This window comes from Haematobia irritans, chromosome 5, assembly GCF_050003625.1.
Source record: "Haematobia irritans isolate KBUSLIRL chromosome 5, ASM5000362v1, whole genome shotgun sequence".
Lineage (NCBI taxonomy): Eukaryota > Metazoa > Arthropoda > Insecta > Diptera > Muscidae > Haematobia > Haematobia irritans.
The window spans coordinates 94,152,556-94,172,615 of NC_134401.1; the positions used below are offsets into that span (position 1 = coordinate 94,152,556).

At 31.4% G+C, this 20,060-nt stretch overlaps 1 protein-coding gene across 5 annotated transcripts in view; it reads left to right on the plus strand.

Moving 5' to 3' along the window:
* LOC142241118 (uncharacterized) overlaps positions 1-20,060 on the plus strand; it is a 142,841-nt gene that overhangs the window by 45,105 nt on the left and 77,676 nt on the right. For all 5 annotated transcript variants that reach the window (XM_075312854.1, XM_075312855.1, XM_075312853.1 and 2 more), the window contains exon 3: positions 15,143-15,277. In XM_075312854.1, the coding sequence (XP_075168969.1) occupies positions 15,241-15,277 (37 nt within the window). In that variant the 5' untranslated portion in view covers positions 15,143-15,240. The remainder of the gene's footprint in view (positions 1-15,142; positions 15,278-20,060) is intronic.

Sequence of the window (20,060 nt, forward strand, 5' to 3'; positions counted from 1 at the left end):
CATATCAGTCCATAATCATATATAGCCCCCATATAAACCGATACCGAGATTTGGTTTTGGAGCATCTTGGAGGAGCAAATTTCATCCGAGTTGAAATTTGGTACATTATGCTAGTATATGGCCGTTAACGACCATGCCTAACTAGGTCCATATCGGTCTATAGTTATATATAGCCCTCAGATAAATCGATCCCCAATCACACAAAAATTGGTCATAATTCTAAAGGGTGATTTGTTAAGAGCTTGATAACTTTTTAAAAAAAAAACGCATAAAATTTGCAAAATCTCATCGGTTCTTTATTTGAAACGTTAGATTGGTCCATGACATTTACTTTTTGAAGATAATTTCATTTAAATGTTGACCGCGGCTGCGTCTTAGGTGGTCCATTCGGAAAGTCCAATTTTGGGCAACTTTTTCGAGCATTTCGGCCGGAATAGCCCGAATTTCTTCGGAAATGTTGTCTTCCAAAGCTGGAATAGTTGCTGGCTTATTTCTGTAGACTTTAGACTTGACGTAGCCCCACAAAAAATAGTCTAAAGGCGTCAAATCGCATGATCTTGGTGGCCAACTTACCGGTCCATTTCTTGAGATGAATTGTTCTCCGAAGTTTTCCCTCAAAATGGCCATAGAATCGCGAGCTGTGTGGCATGTAGCGCCATCTTGTTGAAACCACATGTCAACCAAGTTCAGTTCTTCCATTTTTGGCAACAAAAAGTTTGTTAGCATTGAACGATAGCGATCGCCATTCACCGTAACGTTGCGTCCAAGAGCATCTTTGAAAAAATACGGTCCAATGATTCCACCAGCGTACAAACCACACCAAACAGTGCATTTTTCGGGATGCATGGGCAGTTCTTGAACGGCTTCTGGTTGCTCTTCACTCCAAATGCGGCAATTTTGCTTATTTACGTAGCCATTCAACCAGAAATGAGCCTCATCGCTGAACAAAATTTGTCGATAAAAAAGCGGATTTTCTGCCAACTTTTCTAGGGCCCATTCACTGAAAATTCGTCGTTGTGGCAGATCGTAAGTCTATTCATGATGAAATGTCAAAGCATACTGAGCATCTTTCTCTTTGACACCATGTCTGAAATCCCACGTGATCTGTCAAATACTAATGCATGAAAATCCTAACCTCAAAAGAATCACCCTTTATATAGATCCCATATAAGCGACACCCATATTTCAATTTCCATGTCGATTCGTAATTATTTGTAGACTTTTTTGTCTAATGTATACCACCTATGGACTAACTCACAATTTAGAAAACGTTGTTAAGAAGTTTTAAGATACCACAACCCAAGTAATTCGATTGTGGATGACAGTCTTTCGTAGAAGTTTCTATGCAATCCATGGTGGAGGGTACATAAGATTCGGCCTGGCCGAACTTACGGCCGTATATACTTGTTTCATTCTACATATTAATTTTGCTTCTGAATAAATACTTTTGTATAAAAACTATCTAAACCGCGCTCTGCTAATAGGAGATCACAACAAATTATCTCCATCACAGTACACGACTAGTTCTGTCTTTGCAGGAGTGCCTCTGTTCACATACCTTTGAATGGTGGCTTGTCTTAGTGTGGCTGAAATATGTTACATACGTCTCTTCATTAGAAGTTCGTCTAACAGCCTAAGTATACCAGGATCAACATTCAGAGTTGCCAGTCCATTTAAAATCGAGCTCGGATGGAAGTTATTGAATGCCCCTTCGATGTTTCAAAACGACACGATAGTGTATTCATTGACCGATCTATGTAACTTAGGGTATAAAAGCCAGCAGTCTGCCAAAAAAAACGCCAATGAAACGGAACTCACGAAATAGATCTCAATCTATAATTAAAAAATTTCCCAATACAAAATACTTATCAAAAGATGACTAAGTTATATTTTTGGTGTGTGTTTCCATAGTGAAGCGTTATGCAAAATCTTCACGTGAACCAAACTAGAAGTGCAAATAAATCTCAGCTCAAGGGTGTCAAGTAATAGGAATTTTTTCCATTGAATTCAATAGAAACAAGAGTTGTTTTCACACAATCAAATCATTAAACGAAAATGAAGTTGTATTCGCTCCCTCGGACGTGATGCGGAGACATGGTACAAAACGATATTGCATTAAAGCTCTGCTCGGACCAGTACAACACAATACAACCAACCAACCAACAATTTTAAAAGATTCAATTAGCTTTTATTAATCCATCACACTCAGACACACATACACGCAGACAACCATTGAGCAATTGGAGGAGCTCATCTCCATGTCTGATGTCTACAATAACAAACAAACAAAAATCCCACACATAACTGTCGATCGAGCGAGCTATTCGCGTGACGATTAAATAGTGAGAAGTGAGGCCTAAGAATTTAATGTCGCCGCTTCAAACTTTAATTGAATTAACGCCTTTATCCATTCAAAGTAACACCATATCGCACACATACCCACACTCTGATGGGGGAAATGTCTTCATTGATTGTCACATTCTATTGTGAATGAATTCGACTATGTGTAGGTAAAAGTGAATGCAAAGATGTGTGAGAAGATTTTCAGGCCTATGACATGTTTGTTTGTTGTTTTCTTGCAATTACCTTTATGTTTTGTACCACAGTGGTGAAAAAGATCGAAGACTCTTTAGGTTAGGTTTGCAGGTTTGGTGTATACCACAGATACTTTGTGCAAAATTTGTGTAAGAGCGGTTCATAAATAAAACTATTATGATCAAATTTAGGAAAATCGGGCGATACATATGTATGGGAGCTATATTTAAATCTGGTTTTTTGCACATATGTTATATTAAGAAGCACTATAGAAAAATTGATTTAGCCTACTTTGAATAAGATCGGTTGATAAATGAGGGTTTTTATGGCCAAATTTGGCAAAATCGGGCGATACATAACAGGTTGGCTGATAAGTCCCCGGTCTGACGCATAGATGGCGTCGCTAGTATTAAATGCATATTATGTTTATATAGTACCAACCTTCAAATAATTCGTGTCAAAATTTGACGTCTGTAAGTCAATTAGTTTGTGAGATAGAGCGTTTTTTGTGAAGCAACTTTTGTTATTGTGAAAAAATGGAAAAAAAAGGAATTTCGTGTTTTGATAAAATACAGTTTTCTGAAGGGAAACAATACGGTGGAAGCAAAAACTTGGCTTGATAATGAGTTTCCGGACTCTGCCCAAGGAAAATCAACAATAATTGATTGGTATGCAAAATTCAAGCGTGGTGAAATGAGCACGGAGGACGGTGAGCGCAGTGGACGCCCGAAAGAGGTGGTTACCGACGAAAACATCAAAAAAATCCACAAAATGAGTTTGAATGACCGTAAAATGAAGTTGATCGAGATAGCAGAGGCCTTAGAGATATCAAAGGAACGTGTTGGTCATATCATTCGTCAATATTTGGATATGTGGAAGCTCTGTGCAAAATGGGTGCCGCACGAGCTCACATTTGACCAAAAACAACAACGTGTTGATGATTCTGAGCGGTGTTTGCAGCTGTTAACTCGTAATATGTGACAATCGATGAAACATGGCTCCATCACTATACTCCTGAGTCAATCGACAGTCGGCTGAGTGAACAGCGAACGGTGAACCGTCTCCGAAGCGTGGAAAGACTCAAAAGTCCGCTGGCAAAGTAATGGCCTCTGTTTTTTTGGGATGCGCATGGAATAATTTTTATCGATTATCTTGAGAAGGGAAAAACCAACAACAGTGACTATTATATGGCGCACCGTGCCACAAGTCATTGAGAACGATGGCAAAAATTCATGAATTGGGTTTCTAATTGCTTCCCCACCCACCGTATTCTCCAGATCTGGCCCCCAGCGACTTTTTCTTGTTATCAGACCTCAAAAGGATGCTCGCAGGGAAAAAATTTCGCTGAAACTGAGGCCTATTTTGAGGCAAAACCGAAGGAGTACTACCAAAATGGTATCAACAAATTGGAAGGTCGTTATAATCGTTGTATCGCTCTTGAAGGGAACTATGTTGAATAATAAAAACGAATTTTGACAAAAAATGTGTTTTTCTTTGTTACACCGGGGACTTATCAGCCAACCTGTTATAGCCAAATTTGGCAAAATCGGGCGATACATATATATGGGAGCTATATCTAAATTTGAAGTGAAACTTTGCACACGTAAAGGGTTGTAAATTAGATTACTTTGTGCCAAATTTGACGCCGATCGATTAGTAAATGAGCGAAATCGAGCGATACATATATATGGGAGCTATGTCTAACTTTGATGCGAATTCAATAGCGTTCGTCCTTGTGTCAAAAAACGCGATATACCAATTTTCATCAAAATCAGTTAATATTTGCGACCGGAATCCTGCGAACAACAAATAAATGGATGGACGGACGTTCTGAGTCGATCGGTACATATTTTATGGGGTCTAAAGTCAATATTTCTGGTAGGCACATTTTTTGGCAGATCAAAGTTATTATACCCTGACCACTATATGGTTTAGGGTATAGTGATTGTATAAATTAATATTTTTAATTAAATACGTAACTATTTTCAATCACTTTCTTAATTGACTTTGTGCTTTTATTTTCATAAAAAAAATTATTGTATCAATAATTTTTTTATTAAAAATAAAAAAAATCAATCATTTTTTAACTTATTTAGTCCTCCTAGTTTGATTAAAAATATAATTGTATCAATAAATTTCGAGTTTGATTAAAAAGATAAATGTATCAACAATTTTTTTAATTAAAAATTTTCAATCAATGACCTTATTTACTTAATGTTTCTAGTTTGATCAAAAAGATAATTATATCAATTAATTTTTAAATTGAAAAAGTTTTCAGGTACAAACAACTTTTTTTATTGGAAATATTTTGCTGATATTTTTTCTGTGTACTTACACAGAATTATTCAATTAAAATTTTTGTTGATATTGACGAACAAATAAATAATGTTGCTATCAAAACAATTGCTGATGGCCTGTTCCTGTATATCGAACGAAAACTCATTCGAAAGAAAGGCAGTCACTCGAATTCGAATGAATTTGGGTTTTTTCTATTTTTGAAAGTTCGTTTCGTTTGTAGGAGAATACATTGATTATCCAAAATGAGTATTTTCAAATTTTTGACTGTTAACAATGTTTTTACTTTTTTCTTGACACTTATTGTATATGTTCGTTTATTACTCGACAACAAAATATGAAGTGACTTGCCTTTCGAAATAGAAGAACAAAAATCAATTTTCTTTCGTTTAGAATACGAAAAACACCTTTCGTTCGATATACAGGAACAGGCCATGAAATTTCGACAGCATTTAATTAAAAAAATAATTGTGATTGAAAGTATCAATTTCGTGATGGCTATCATTAACAAAGAAGCATTGGGCGGTATGGTTCCAAAGCAAAACTGTGTGGAAATTGAGAACGCGATGTCTGTTGTCCCGGAGCAAGTCCTCGACGCCAAGATGCCGGATGGTATTAAGGACGATTTAAGTTAAACGCATTTGCGAACCAGAGGTCTATGGATTGCTTTAAAGCTGTTTTGATGCTAATTGGTGAAGTTCGGGAAGGAACCGCTTTGGAGTTAGTCGAGAAGAAGAAGGACATACCGGCTAAACATAGAGCACTTGCATGAAAATCTTCCTGATTCAATACTAAGCAGACTAAAGGAATGTAACCCAGATCTTCCAATCGCCGATTGGAAGGTTGGTCGTTTGGATGAGGTGGATGGACCAAGACGACATGCGTTGTTTTTATTGAACATTGAGTCATTGCCATATCTAGACTAGACTGTGTAAGTTACGGCTTTCACGATATTCATATGAAGGTTTTTGTATACCTTCCCAGCAAAAAAAGCGTCGCCAAAAAAGTAATGAAAATGTTCTTTTTGGATCCGGAAGTGGTGAAAAATTGACGCAGAAGCGATGGATTTAACATGGGCTTGTCATAGGACGGAAGTCCACCATTTCGACAGCCGGTACACTGAATTTGCATCACTTCTTTAGGTGTGACCCGAATTCAATGTTTTGGATGTAAATTTAAAAATTCTGTTATATTTTGGCAACTAAATGATTTTTATAATTTTTTATAATTTTTAATGGATTCTAACTCTTGTCTTAAACGTTTGACCTCAAATATTTTCAAAAATTCACAATTTTTGGATTAGATTTAGCATTTTTTTCGACAAAATTTAAATAATTAGTATCATTTAATGAATTCTTAAACTGTTTTTTACCAATTTGAAACTAAAAAAGTTAAAATTATCCATCAAAAATATGAAAAAAGCATGTTATAAAAAATTGAATGAAAAGAACTTCCTCTGTAGTTAAAATAAAGAACATCATTGGGAATATATCTTCTGGAAGTAATTTTAAAGTTGTGCCTTTGGAAGAACTTCCAAATTTTTTTGCTGAGTTGATATGAATAGCAATCAGCCAAAAGATTCCAAAACCGACAAGCCTTCGTTAGAGTCAGAAGTAAAAAGATCTCATTGCGAATCCGAAAGAGATATAAAAACTGCAGACATTGACGACGGCTTGACGTCTAAGCCGATATAAATTCGTCCAATCGGTGGCGGACAATTATCTATTATAAAATCAATTTGAAGTTATTCGAATGGCAATGAGATTAGTTGTAGTTCGTTAAAATTTTCTGAGCTAAATTTTTGCAAAACTGTTATAGAAGCTTGAAATTGATTGATTGTGTGTGGAAGGTTCAAAATTTTGGGACAAATACGACAACTTTTAACAAATTTTTCTGATTTAAATCAATATTTTTGATTAATTGGAGGCTAAATTTGAGTCGAGATGAGTCGATATACTCGGCGGCGACTTCGATTGGCAAAAACTGGTCGGCGGTGACTGAAATCAGCGGCGTGACTCGGCGGCTTCATTCTCTGTTGATGAACATCGTATGCGGGAAGTTTCTACAGCCTCAAACCTCACCAAAGCTGAACCGAGTGTTTTGGCGAGAGTCATTGAGATTTATGAAGAAGAAATTCTTCGAAACGACTGATGTGACGGTGGTTGAAAATGTGGATGGTTATACGGTTCATCCAGATAAATCTTCACCATTGTAAGGCTGTTTGTGCTGCCTTAAAAGTCCTCCTGATGAAAGGGGACATAAATGTGTGTTTTATTCAAGAACAATAAGAACAAGATCTGTGAATTAGGATCTTCGGGTTTCAAACTTCATCATTCACCATCATAACAGCCTTCTCCCGCAGTACAAGCTAGCAGGTAGCCAGATGCATACCCGGTGTTGTCAGTATTTTTCTGACTCTTGTCTCCAAAGTGGGACGCTTACGTCCCTAAAAGAAATTTTTGATAAATTTTTATGAATAAAAAATATAGTAGATCTGCTGTAGAAAATCAATAAAAACTTAAGAAAGTTAAAAAATTCTGTGTCCGTTTCTAATCCAAATTTTCATTTGCAATCTATTGTATGCTGTCGAATAAAGAGAAGCCAATTTTCCTCTCTTTTCATACCTGATTTACAATCAACCTGGAAATTCCATACCAAATCTCCAAGTTCCAAATTCATCCCCACCCATGTCTGTCAACAATGGGCATACCAAAGGATTCTAGTTCTCCTGGAATATGTAAGGAAGTTCGTAATCTTGCTAACTCAACCCCTTTGTAGTCCCGTGGTATGTTCCTGTGGTTCAGCCACATCGTTGTAAGATTTTCGGCCGTCAAAGACCGCTTTCGAACCAAGGATTTTATAGCAGGTTGATTGTATTAGTATAAATATGCCAACATTTGTTCCACTTCTCAGCCAATTTTCCACTTCTTTCATTGCTAATATTTCAGTCTGAAGAACACTACAGTAATTAGATACTCTGTTTACGATTTTGAGTTTCAGAATATTGCCCAACACATTCCCTTTTATAGCGCCGGTATGGCCATGCTTCAAAACTATTTTATTTGGTTTTAAAGAAAAAAACATTTTTTTAGCGTCAAAGGAAATCTGAAAATGCACTCTTCAGAAAAGAATATTCTTCTTTAAGTTTAGGAATTTATTGGATAGTATTACAAGATAATAAGAAAATTTTTTCATCTCCATTGAAACATTTATTTCTAACTTGCATGAAACACCTAATATGGTAATCAGCCTTATTCGGCCTTATTCGAATAATGTTACTCACAAAACACTGTGCCATCTACATCACCATTATTAGCACCAGGGTGAAATGTGTGTAAACATCTTTCTGTTTTTTCTTTCTCTTGCCTCTCATAATTTAATTGAATTTAGATCGGCTGAGCCGTTTGTTTTGCATCCGGGTGAATTAAATTATTTTTTACGTACATTACGTTCTCCATGTTCTTGGATGCCAGAAATTTATCAAGACAATCCCATAACGTAAATCATGGCGAAACAATGTTGAGACTAATTTAAATATTAAAATCATTTCTAAGCATTGTCAGATTTTTGTTGTGTTATCATCAGATTTATATTTTTATGTTCGTGATCAATAAGCTAAGAAACTTCTGGAGTGATTTTTAACAGATTTTATATGCATGCTCTATGGACCGTACACCCATAGGAGGAATATGATAACCTCAAACATGTTTCAAAAGCAAAATGTTATTTTTGGACGGGGTACATGTGTGTTTGTCGCAACCATGTTATGTTCTCGAAAATTATACATCTCATTTCGGCAACCATGTACCTAGGTTAGGTTAGGTTAGGTGGCAGCCCGATGTATCAGGCTCACTTAGACTATTCAGTCCATTGTGATACCAGATTGGTGAACTTCTCACTTATCACTGAGTGCTGCCCGATTCCATGTTAAGCTCAATGACAAGGGTCCTCCTTTTTATAGCCGAGTCCGAACGGCGTTCCACATTGCAGTGAAACCACTTAGAGAAGCTTTGAAACCCTCAGAAATGTCACCAGCATTACTGAGGTGGGATAATCCACCGCTGAAAAACTTTTTGGTGTTCGGTCGAAGCAGGAATCGAACCCACGACCTTGTGTATGCAAGGCGGGCATGCTAACCATTGCACCACGGTGGCTCCCAACCATGTACCTATATGTTTGTCGAGAAAAAAAATTTCCGTGTTCACACTGAAAAAAATATTTACGTAATATTAAAGATTACGCAACCTTAATTTTAGGATGCGAAATTTACAAAATATTAAGGACAAATTTCTTTAAAATAATGAAATTTTAATTAAAATAAAGTTTATAATCTTTGCTTCAAAAGTTTTTTTTAATAAAATTTAGGACACAAATTTTGTAAATATGTGTCGCTCCGTTAAAGTCGCATGTCTTTAAACTAAGGCTAATTTTCCTTAAAGTAAAAAAACACATTTTTGATTTAAATAAATTGTCCTTAAATTAACTGAAAAATTGAAACTATAGATTTAAGATAAAAACGCTTCAAATGTAGGCTAAGACTTATTTTGAGGATTTAGCGTCTTTAGTTTAATTTTTTTTTTTTGGAATTAAGAAAACATTTTTTACTTTGAAGTATCTGTAATAATTTGGATTTTTAAACTGGTATTTGTTTGTACCTTTATTAGTAAACCGCGAAGAGAGTGAAAATTTGATAAATGAGATCTGTATCCTAGTTTTAATTTTATTGGTCCTAGATTTAATTTAAACTTAATTAATTAATATTATAACAAATGTTTATAAATAATTAATTAATTTAAACTTAATTGATTAATTAATATTATAACAAATATTTATAGATCATACACCTCTGATGAAGCAATTCAAAGAAAACTGTGAAATATTAGGACGGATGAATTGAAAAGAATAAAAACAAAATAGATCTCAAGCTTGACAAAATAAAGCATTTTTATTAAAACAGAAAAAGATCGAATAAGAAACAAAATAAATCAACCAGATAAGTCGCTAAAATTTTTTTTATTTTAAAGAAGCCTCATCTTTGGCTCAGAATCAATACCAAAATCCTTAAGGGAAGGTCAAAATCTTTGGATCCAAGTAAACTTTTTTTTTTGAGTGCACCATCCAAAAATAACATTTTGCTCTTGAAACATGTTTGAGGTGTTCATATTGCTTCTCTACGTGTAAGGAGTATTTCTGTGCAGTTTGAAGTTCGTCCGGCAAATGGCGCAACATTTATCGTTTTTGCATCGTAACTCCAAAACTTCTGTACCGATTTTGACCAAACTTCCGTTTTCCGTTTAGTTTGATGTCCGTCCGACAGATCGTTTAAAATTCCGTTAGAGATTAGCGCGATAACCCTATGCTCTGTATCGTTGAACGTGTTGGGTGCTCAATCGATGTGTAGCGGCATTAATTAGCCCAATACCGAGTCATACTTACACTCAACAAAAAGTTTACTTGGATCCAAAGATTTTGACCTTCCTTTAAGGATTTTGGTATTAATTCTGAGCCAAAGATGCAGCTTCTTTAAAATAAAGAAATTTTTTGGTGACCTATCTGGCTTTATATCTAGGACCAATAAAATTAAAATTAGGAAACATATCTCATTTATCAAATTTTCATTCTCTTTTCGCGGTTTATTAATAAAGGTACTCACGTACAAACAAATATCAGTTTAAAAATCTAAATTATAACGGATACTTCTAAGTAAAAAACGTTTTCTTAATTCCAAAAAAAAAAAACTTTAAACCAAAGACGCTAAATCCTCAAAATAAGTCTTAGCCTATGTTTGAAGCGTTTTTATCTTAAATCTAAATTTTCAATACTTCAGTTAATTTAAGGACAATTTCTTTAAATCAAAAATCTGTTTCTTTACTTTAAAGAACTTAGGGACGAAAATTTACAAAATTTGTGTCCTAAATTTAATAAAAAAAAAATTGAAGCAAATATTTTAAACTTTATTTTAATTAAAATTTCATTATTTTAAAGAAATTTGTCCTTAATATTTTGTAAATTTCGCATCCTAAAATTAAGGTTGCGAAATCTTTAATATCACGTAAATATTTTTTTCAGTGTATGCTATTTTCGTGATAATTAAATTAAATTAATTACACAGAAAAAAAAATTCACAAAAATTTTTCAAAATTTGTCAAAATTTTATTTCTATAGAAAATTTTCTTAAAATTTTATTTATTTTCTCAAAACTTTATTTATATAGAAAATTTTCTCAAAATCTTATTTCTCACAGATTCCTCTATTCTGATCGCTTCAATTGTTCCTGTCACCGGCTTACAGTTTATGTTCCTGTTTGTGACTATCCCTTTATTATGCCAGGGTACACAGAAAAAAAGGTGTCTTGTTAATTTTAGGACCAGTTTAACTTCCACATAGTTCAAAAAATTTACTGTAATATAGTTCATTTTTCGTAACCACTGCGAAAATTAACTTAGCTAAAGGAAAACTTATAAAACTTCAGTAAATGTTTTTTAGTTCACAAACTACGAAATGGGACGGATTTTTCCTTAAATAAATTTCCAATACAATAGTTAATGCAGCGTTGATTGTATTATAAAAAGACATAGGCAATATAAAAATCTTACTACGAAATGTGGACAATTTACTAAAAAAAATTTTTGTATGGAAAAAAATTTTTGTAGTAAAAATTAACTTAACCACAGTACCGATTCGTATGGCGGCTTCCTACAGCTTATTTCGGTTTTTACTATAAGTTGGAGTATATTTCCTCACATTGAAAATTTTAGATAAAGTAGAATAAAAAGTAGTTAATTTAATCCTTGACGGGTGTATATAATTTTTTATGGATTCCTCGTAAATTTTGAATATATTTTACCTTATCCTATATATAGAATACCAACTAATCAATAAACGTGATACTGGAAATTGAAGTGAGAAGAAATTATGAAATTATTGCATCATCTTTTTTTTTGTTTGTGTTTGTTATTGCGATGATGTTATGGAATGTGTGTTGTTGGTATCTTTTGTGGTGATAGTTGTTTTGTTGCAATAGCGAGATCAGAAAGGGATCATGTGTGTGTGTGGAGTTGTTTTTCTTTACATATGTGTCCTTTATGACTATTTGTGTCTTTGAGTTTTATTGGTGCGCATGAAGCGCACACGTGGTGGGCTTGCGTGCGGTATTTGTGTTTATTAATAAAAATACATTTATTTCGTAACATTTTAGAAACTGATAAGTGAATGGTGTGATGTAAGAGAAAACAAAAACACTTTATATTGATAAAAAAATAAATAACTCTAAAATAAATCACATATTAAGAAACTGTATATTTCTATTAATAATTTAAAATCAGTGCGGTTTTAAATTGGTTTACATAAAAATATTCATAATGAGTGGTAATAAAATGATCTATATTTACTCTACATCTGGATCACAATACAATTTTTTGAGTCTATATTTTTATGTTATAGCGAGTCCTTAAGGTGTGTACTAAGTTCGAGTTTAGGTGCTAAAATCAGAAATAAATCAGTAAGAAAAGTATAAAATTATACCCCTTCGATGCAAATTTAAATATAACTTGATGGAGAATAGCTCGAAACAAGTTTTTTATTAAGTTTATATTCTTTAAATGGATTACACGATTAAGAACAGAAAATCGTTTTTAAGCTTATGTAGAACGCTGTTTTTTTAATTTAATATGATGAATCGTTTTCAAGTTATTCCAAAATATATAGCGGAAGTGCCTTAATTTTGAACATAACCGTATATCTCAAAAAGTCGATGTCTTAAAAAAATAAGTGTAAATTTGGATTCAGCGACCTCAAATTACTAAAAAATTGATATAAATTTTAAATGAACACAAAAACGGTTCAATTTTGTTCCCATGTATTTCTAAAGAAAACTAATCATGAAAAATTGGGATTTTAGCCACTAAACTCGAACTTAATATCCACCATAAATACTAAATGCTATATTGACAAGTGGAAATTATATCTAATTTTATAATATTTTTATTTCATTTATATTCTGAGAAGGATTTCAAAAATGTCCCATTTGTGCATGGATATGATTCCACTAATGTACACTCAAAAAAAAATGAACTCTCTATTTCACTAAAGCCAATTTAACTTTATTTTAGTTCATAGACTTATTATGTTTGGAAAAAGTTTCCTTTACTCTAATAATTTTTTATTTACGTTAGTTAAATTAACTAAAACCGAGGAAAAAATATACTCAAATGAAGCATACAGATTAACTAAATTCGTGTCTTCCACAAAATAGTTCAGAATTTCTTTAAATTGGTAAATTTTACCAAAAAGTCGTCCATCATGAACTTCGTATGTCACTAAAGACATTCTTGCAATTTTGAACTCCAAGTATTTCCTTCAAATTACAAAATTTTCTTTAACAAGTGAAAAAACTTAGTTATGTCTAATAAATTTTCTTGAATTTGTTGAAAAATATTTACTTATTTTTATGACATCGGCGTGATGCCAACGTTTGTAATACCGTTTAGTTAAAATTTTCTACAAATATTCAAAATTTTCTGAAATTAACCGAAAGTTTTCTTCCTGGTGGGTTCACTGTTTTTTCAGTGTAGTAATTGGATGATTTTTTTCAATGTGGTAAGTTTTTCGTCCATTTGTAATAAAGCCAAAATTTCTATTTATTAAAAATAATTTTCATTTGCAGGACGACAGCAAATCTAATGGTATGTTTTGGAATCTTCTTACTGTTTAATGCTAACTAAGAAAATTCTCTTGTAAGTTAAAGATCAAAATACCATAGAATTTGATAATATTTTTATATTTTATATACCTTTTTAACTTCAGAGGCTTATGACGCAAATCCACACCACAAAAACTAGCGAAATCGGTGAAATTGGACAAAAATGAAATGAAAATAGCAACTTATGGCATATATCTTTCATATGGATAAAAAATGGAAATTGATATTAATTAGTTTCATTCTACTAACATAGAATATTACTCTTTTGAAGAAACAATTACTAACTACCGAAAAGTAACAGCATACAACGTACGAATAAAAACATTTCTTTTATTGTATATCATAAGCCATAGTTTTATGTAATATAATAATAATTTTTTGAAATAAAATACTGGTAGTTATGTAAAATTGTCTTATATTGTACGAAAAATTTCTTAGTTGTATACAGGCTTGTTGTACCTTTAATTCCTCAATTTATTTACTTCTTTGAAAATTATACTGATAAACAGTTTATTTGAAACCAATTTCTAAATATAGGATTCCCAAAAACTTGTTCATTTTTCCGGATAGCAGGAATATTTTGAATGAGTGTAAGTACATTCTTCCCACAGCGTAGTAAGAATGAACTAAAATACGATGCAATACATAAACTTATTTATAAGAAAATCATGAACTTATCTAGATGAAAAAAATCTTTGGCGCCAAATCATGGTCATTCTTACTATGGGTTAGTTCATTTGTCGTAAACAATAGTAAACTTTTTTTTTGGTGTACACCAGTTTGTTTTCTTCTCAACTTCTTTTTTATACCCTCCACCATAGGATAGGGGGTATATTAACTTTGTCATTCCTTTTGTAACACATCGAAATATTGCTCTAAGGTCCCATAAAGTATATATTCTGGGTCATGGTGAAATTCTGAGTCGATCTAAGCATGTTCGTCCGTCTGTCCTAACGAAGTTAGCGTGAGTTCTAAGGAAAATTTTGTTAAAATTTTATTTCTATAGAAAATTTTGTCAAAATTTTATTTCTATAGAAAAACTTTCTCAAAATTTTATTTCTATAGAAAAATTTTGGCAAAATTTTATTTCTATAGAAAATTTTGTCAAAATTTTATTTCTAAAGAAAATGTTGTAAAATTTTATTACTGTGGAAAATTTGTAAAGTATCTCTTAGTTGGAGAGGAATATTTTGCCAAATCTACCAAAACATCATGAGTTTTACCAATCTACCAAACATTACAAAATCTATCATTTTTGGTAGAATTTTACCAACTTTGGCAATCGTGGTGTGGAATCGCCTAATGCATTAATATAAACAACCCATTGTGTATCGCTTACAGCCATAACAAAATTCCTATTAGGAATCTCTCTCAATTAATCATTTTAGCTGATAGGAATAATTATTCACCGATTAACATTTATAAGCAAGTCGTTAATAAAAAACAAACAAAAATAATCACGAAATAACAACAACTACTACTATAATTCAAAACAATTGTTGTTGAGATTGCTTAGCATGTTAGAAGATAATCAGAATTTTCCTTTCCTTATTTTAACCTTGTTTTGCATTTGTTTTAACATGTTTTCTTTTACTTTAACTATTTTTCCAGATTTTCTTTAAACTACTTATTTTGACTGAAACTTAAACCAAAACTCACAAGGATGTATGAAAGAACAAAAAGGGTGTTAACTTTCGGAACTTATAGACATGGACTTTTTTAATGATCAGATATTAACTGATTTAGGTAAGTGTAAAAAGCCTCTGAATTATCAACATGGTTGCCACAGGTGCCAAAAATAATCTACCAAAGAAAATTCTAAAAGAAGTGTTTATTATTTTATTTTAGAAGTATATTATTATGATCACTCCTAATAGCGACAGTTGATTTCATTAAATATCCCTTGAGAAAAAAGGAAGACTTTGATAGTATGGTCTAAAACAAAAATTACATATTTTAAAATATTTTAAATTTATTGCTATAGAAAATTTTGTAAAAATTTTATTTCTAAAGGAAAATTTGTCAAATTTTTATATCTAGAGGACATTTTGTCAACATTTGATTTCTATAGAAAATTCTGTCGAAATTTAATTTCTATAGAAACTTTTGTCGAACTTTTATTTTTCTAGAAAATTTTGTCAAAATTTTATTACTATAGAAAATTTTATTATTATAGAAAAATTTGTCAAAATTTTATTACCATAGAAAATTTTGTCAAAATTGTATTACTATCGAAAATTTTATCAAAATTTTATTACTATAGATAATTTTGTCAAAATTTTATTTCTATAGAAAAAATGTGCCAAAGTTTTATTTCTATAGAAAATTCTGTAAAAATTTTATTTCAATAGAAAATTTTGTCAAAATTTTAATTCTATAGAAAATTTTGTCAAAATTTTATTACTATAGAAAATTTTGTCAAAATTTTATTACTATAGAAAATTTTGTCAAAATTTAAATACTATAGATGTTCTATAGTATTTAAATTGTCACAATTTTATTTCTAAAGGAAAATTTGTCAAATTTTTATTTATAGAGGACATTTTGTCAACATTTTATTCCTAGAGAAAATTCTGTCAAAATTTTATTTCTATAGAAAATTTTGTCTAAATTTTATTTCTCTACACAATTTTGTCAAAAGTTTATTACTATAGAAAATTTTGTCAAAATTTTATTACTATAGAAATGTTTTTCAAAAATTTATTACTATAGAAAATTTTGTCAACCATTTATTACTATAGAAAATTTTGTCAAAATTTTATTTCTTTAGAAAATTTTGTCAAAATTTTATTTCTTTAGAAAATTTTGTCAAAATTTAAATACTATAGAATATTTTGTCAAAATTTTGTTTCTATAGAAAATTTTGTCAACATTTTATTTCTAAAGGAAAATTTGTCAAATTTTTATTTCTAGAGGACATTTTGTCAAAATTTTATTTCTATAGAATTATTTCTATCGAAAATTCTGTCAAAATTTTATTTCTATAGAAAATTTTGTCAAAATTTTATTTCTATAGAAAATTTTGTCAAAATTTTATTTCTATAGAAAATTTTGTCAAAATTTTATTTCTTTAGAAAAATTTGTCAAAATTTTATTTCTATAGAATATTTTGTCAAAATTTTATTTCTATAGAATATTTTTCAACATTTTATTCCTATAGAAAATTTTGTCAAAATTTTATTTCTATAGAAAAATTTGTCAAAATTTTATTTCTATAGAAAATTTTGTCAAAATTTTATTTCTATAGAAAATTTTGTCAAAATTTTATTTCTATAGAAAATTATGTCAAAATTTTATTGCAATAGAAAATTTTGTCAAAATTTTATTACTATAGAAAATTTTGTCAAAATTTAAATACTATAGAATATTTTGTCAAAATTTTATTTCAATAGAAAATTTTATCAAAATTTTAATTCTATAGAAAATTTTGTCAAGATTTTATTTCTAAAAGAAAATTTGTCAAATTTTTATATCTAGAGGACATTTGGTCAGCATTTTATTTCTATAGAAAATTCTGTCAAAATTTTATTTCTACAGAAAATTCTGTCAAAATTTTATTTCTATAGAAAATTTTGTCAAAATTTTATTTCTATAGAAAATTTTTGCAAAATTTTATTTCTATTGAAAATTTTGTCAAAATTTTATTTCTATAGAAAATATTGTCAAAATTTTATTATTATAGAAAATTTTGTCAAAATTTTATTTCTATAGAAGATTTTATCAAAATTTTATTTCTATAAAAAATTTTGTCAAAATTTTATTACTGTAGAAAATGTTGTCAAAATTGTATTACTATAGAAAATTTTATCAAAATTTTATTACTATAGATAATTTTGTCAAATTTTGTTTCTATAGAAAATTTTGTCAACATTTTATGTCTATAGAAAGTTTTTTCAAAATTTTATTACTATAGAAAATTTGGTCAAAATTTTATTCTAAAGAAAAATGTGCCAAAATTTTATTTCTATAGAAAGTTCTGTAAAAACTTTATTTCTATAGAAAATGTTGTCAAAATTTTATTTCTATAGAAATTTTTATACCCTCCACCATCGGATGGGGGTATATTAACTTTGTCATTCCGTTTGTAACACATCGAAATATTGCCTAAGACCCCATAAAGTATATATATTCTGGGTCGTGGTGAAATTCTGAGTCGATCTAAGAATGTCCGTCCGTGCGTCTGTTGAAATCACGCTAACTTCCGAACGAAACAAGCTATCGACTTGAAAGTTGGCACAAGTAGTTGTTATTGATGTAGGTCGGATGGTATTGCAAATGGGCCATATCGGTCCACTTTTACGTATAGCCCCCATATAAACGGACCCTCAGATTTGGCTTGCGGAGCCCCAAAGCATTGGCGTAGCTAGGGGGGTGCTGGAGGGTGCTGGGGGGGGGGCGTAGCCCCCCAGAATAGTTCTTGCCCCCCCCCAGAATAATCAAAGCTACAGTTGTTTTATATTTTAATTCAAGCTTTGCGATGTGTTTAATCCAATTAAGATTGTGGCAGAGAGAGTATGTTAAGCATATTTTTTAGTATTGATATTTACATTACAACTAAAAACACGAAATAAAAACACTAAAAGGAAACTTGAGACGCACATTTTCAAAAATAGTCAATTTATAACTACGTTGATTAAAATCATAAATCATCACATGCCCAATTTACCATCTAAAATCGTCAAAATCACGAAAAATCCACAGAGTTGGCACCGCTGCTCTCGACAGTTGCTTCGTTGTATTCTGTTCTCAGAGAATTTTTAAAAACTGATCGAAGATAGACGTTTTATAATATTCAATTTATTTTTTTGGCTTTTATTTAATTTTTTATTCTTAGTATTTTTTATACACGATGAATATGTTAAATTTATGTTTTGCTTTATGATTTCTAGTCCTGTTTTAAAACACACATTTTAAATAAAATTTAAAAATCATATGTTTGTTGTCTTGAATTAAAAATAAATTACAAACAATATTTTTCAAACACATACTTAAAGCAATGCTTTTATTTTTTGTTATATTAAATAATGGTAAGTTGCTATTTCATTATTTATAGCGGTGTCGTGGAACCGGCTCCCACACACAATAAAATATTTTTTGTCTTCAACCATGAAATTAATTGATCTAATTAATTATGCCCTTCACCACTACTGTGGTACAGGGTATAATAAGTTTGTGCATTTGTATATAACGCCAAGAAATAGTGGTCATAGACCCATCTTTTAGTATACCGATCGGGTAAGAATTAAAATCTGAGTCGATTTAGCGATGTCCGTCTGTCTGTCTGTCTGTCTGTCCGTCCGTCTGTCTGTATATGTAATTTTGTGCACAAAGTACAGCTCGCAATTTAAGTCCAATCGTCCTCAAATTTGGCATAGTGCCGTTTCTTGAGACAGAGACAATTGCTATTGTTTTTGGAAAAAATCGGTTCAGATTTAGATATAGCTGCCATATATAATTATCTACGATGTGGTCATAGTTAGCGTGTTTATCAACCGATTTTCTTGAAATACCGTACATCCAAATATTTAATGAATCTCGCAAATCTTGCAAAATATCAGCCAAATCGGTTCAGATTTAGATATAGCTACCATATATATCTTTCGTCCGATTTAGACTCATATGACCACAGAGCCCAAAGTTTACTACCGATCTTCATGAAATTTTGCACAGAGGGTAGAATTGGCATTCTACCAATGCTTGGTACACTTGATTGAAATCGATTCAAATTTAGATATAGATCCCATATATATCTTTCGTCCGATTTGAACTTATATGGCCACAAAAGCCAGAGATTTGCCGTGATTTGCTTCAAATTTTGCACAAGGGGTACGTTTAATAGTATCGTTAAGTGTGTCAAATTTTGTTAAAATCGGTTCAGATTTAGACATAGCTCCCATATATATCTTTCGTCCGATTTGAACTTATATGGCCTCAAAATCCAGCGTTTTGCCGTGATTTGCTTCAAATTTCGCACAAGGAGTACGTTTAGTAGTATAGGTAATTGTGCCAAATTTGGTTGAAATCGATTCAGATTTAGATATGGCTCCCATATATATCTCCCGTCCGATTTGCACTCATGTGACCAGGGGGGCCAAAGTTATACTCCCATTTACGTGAAATTTCGCATAGATAGCAGAATTATTATTCTAACTATACATGTCAAATTTAGTCAAAATCGGTTCAGATTGTATATAGCTCCCATATATACGTACACCAGAGTTGGGGAAATATGGTCGACTGTTTCATATTTTAGACCCATTTTCAATGGGATTTTCCTCCAATTGACTGGATAGTTTCCACAGAGAATACAAATATGGCCAAAATTCTCACAGTTTACACAAAATTCTGTGATGATTTCCCCATATCTTAGCCATATCCTACACACTGCAATGCCGAAATTTCCACAGAACGGATGAGTTTTAAATAAGGCTCCAAGTCGCCCTACACATATCTTGGCGAGATCTAACCAATATCCTTGTAAAATCGCCACTGCTGAGTAGCAAAAATTGTAAATATTACTCTAATTGTC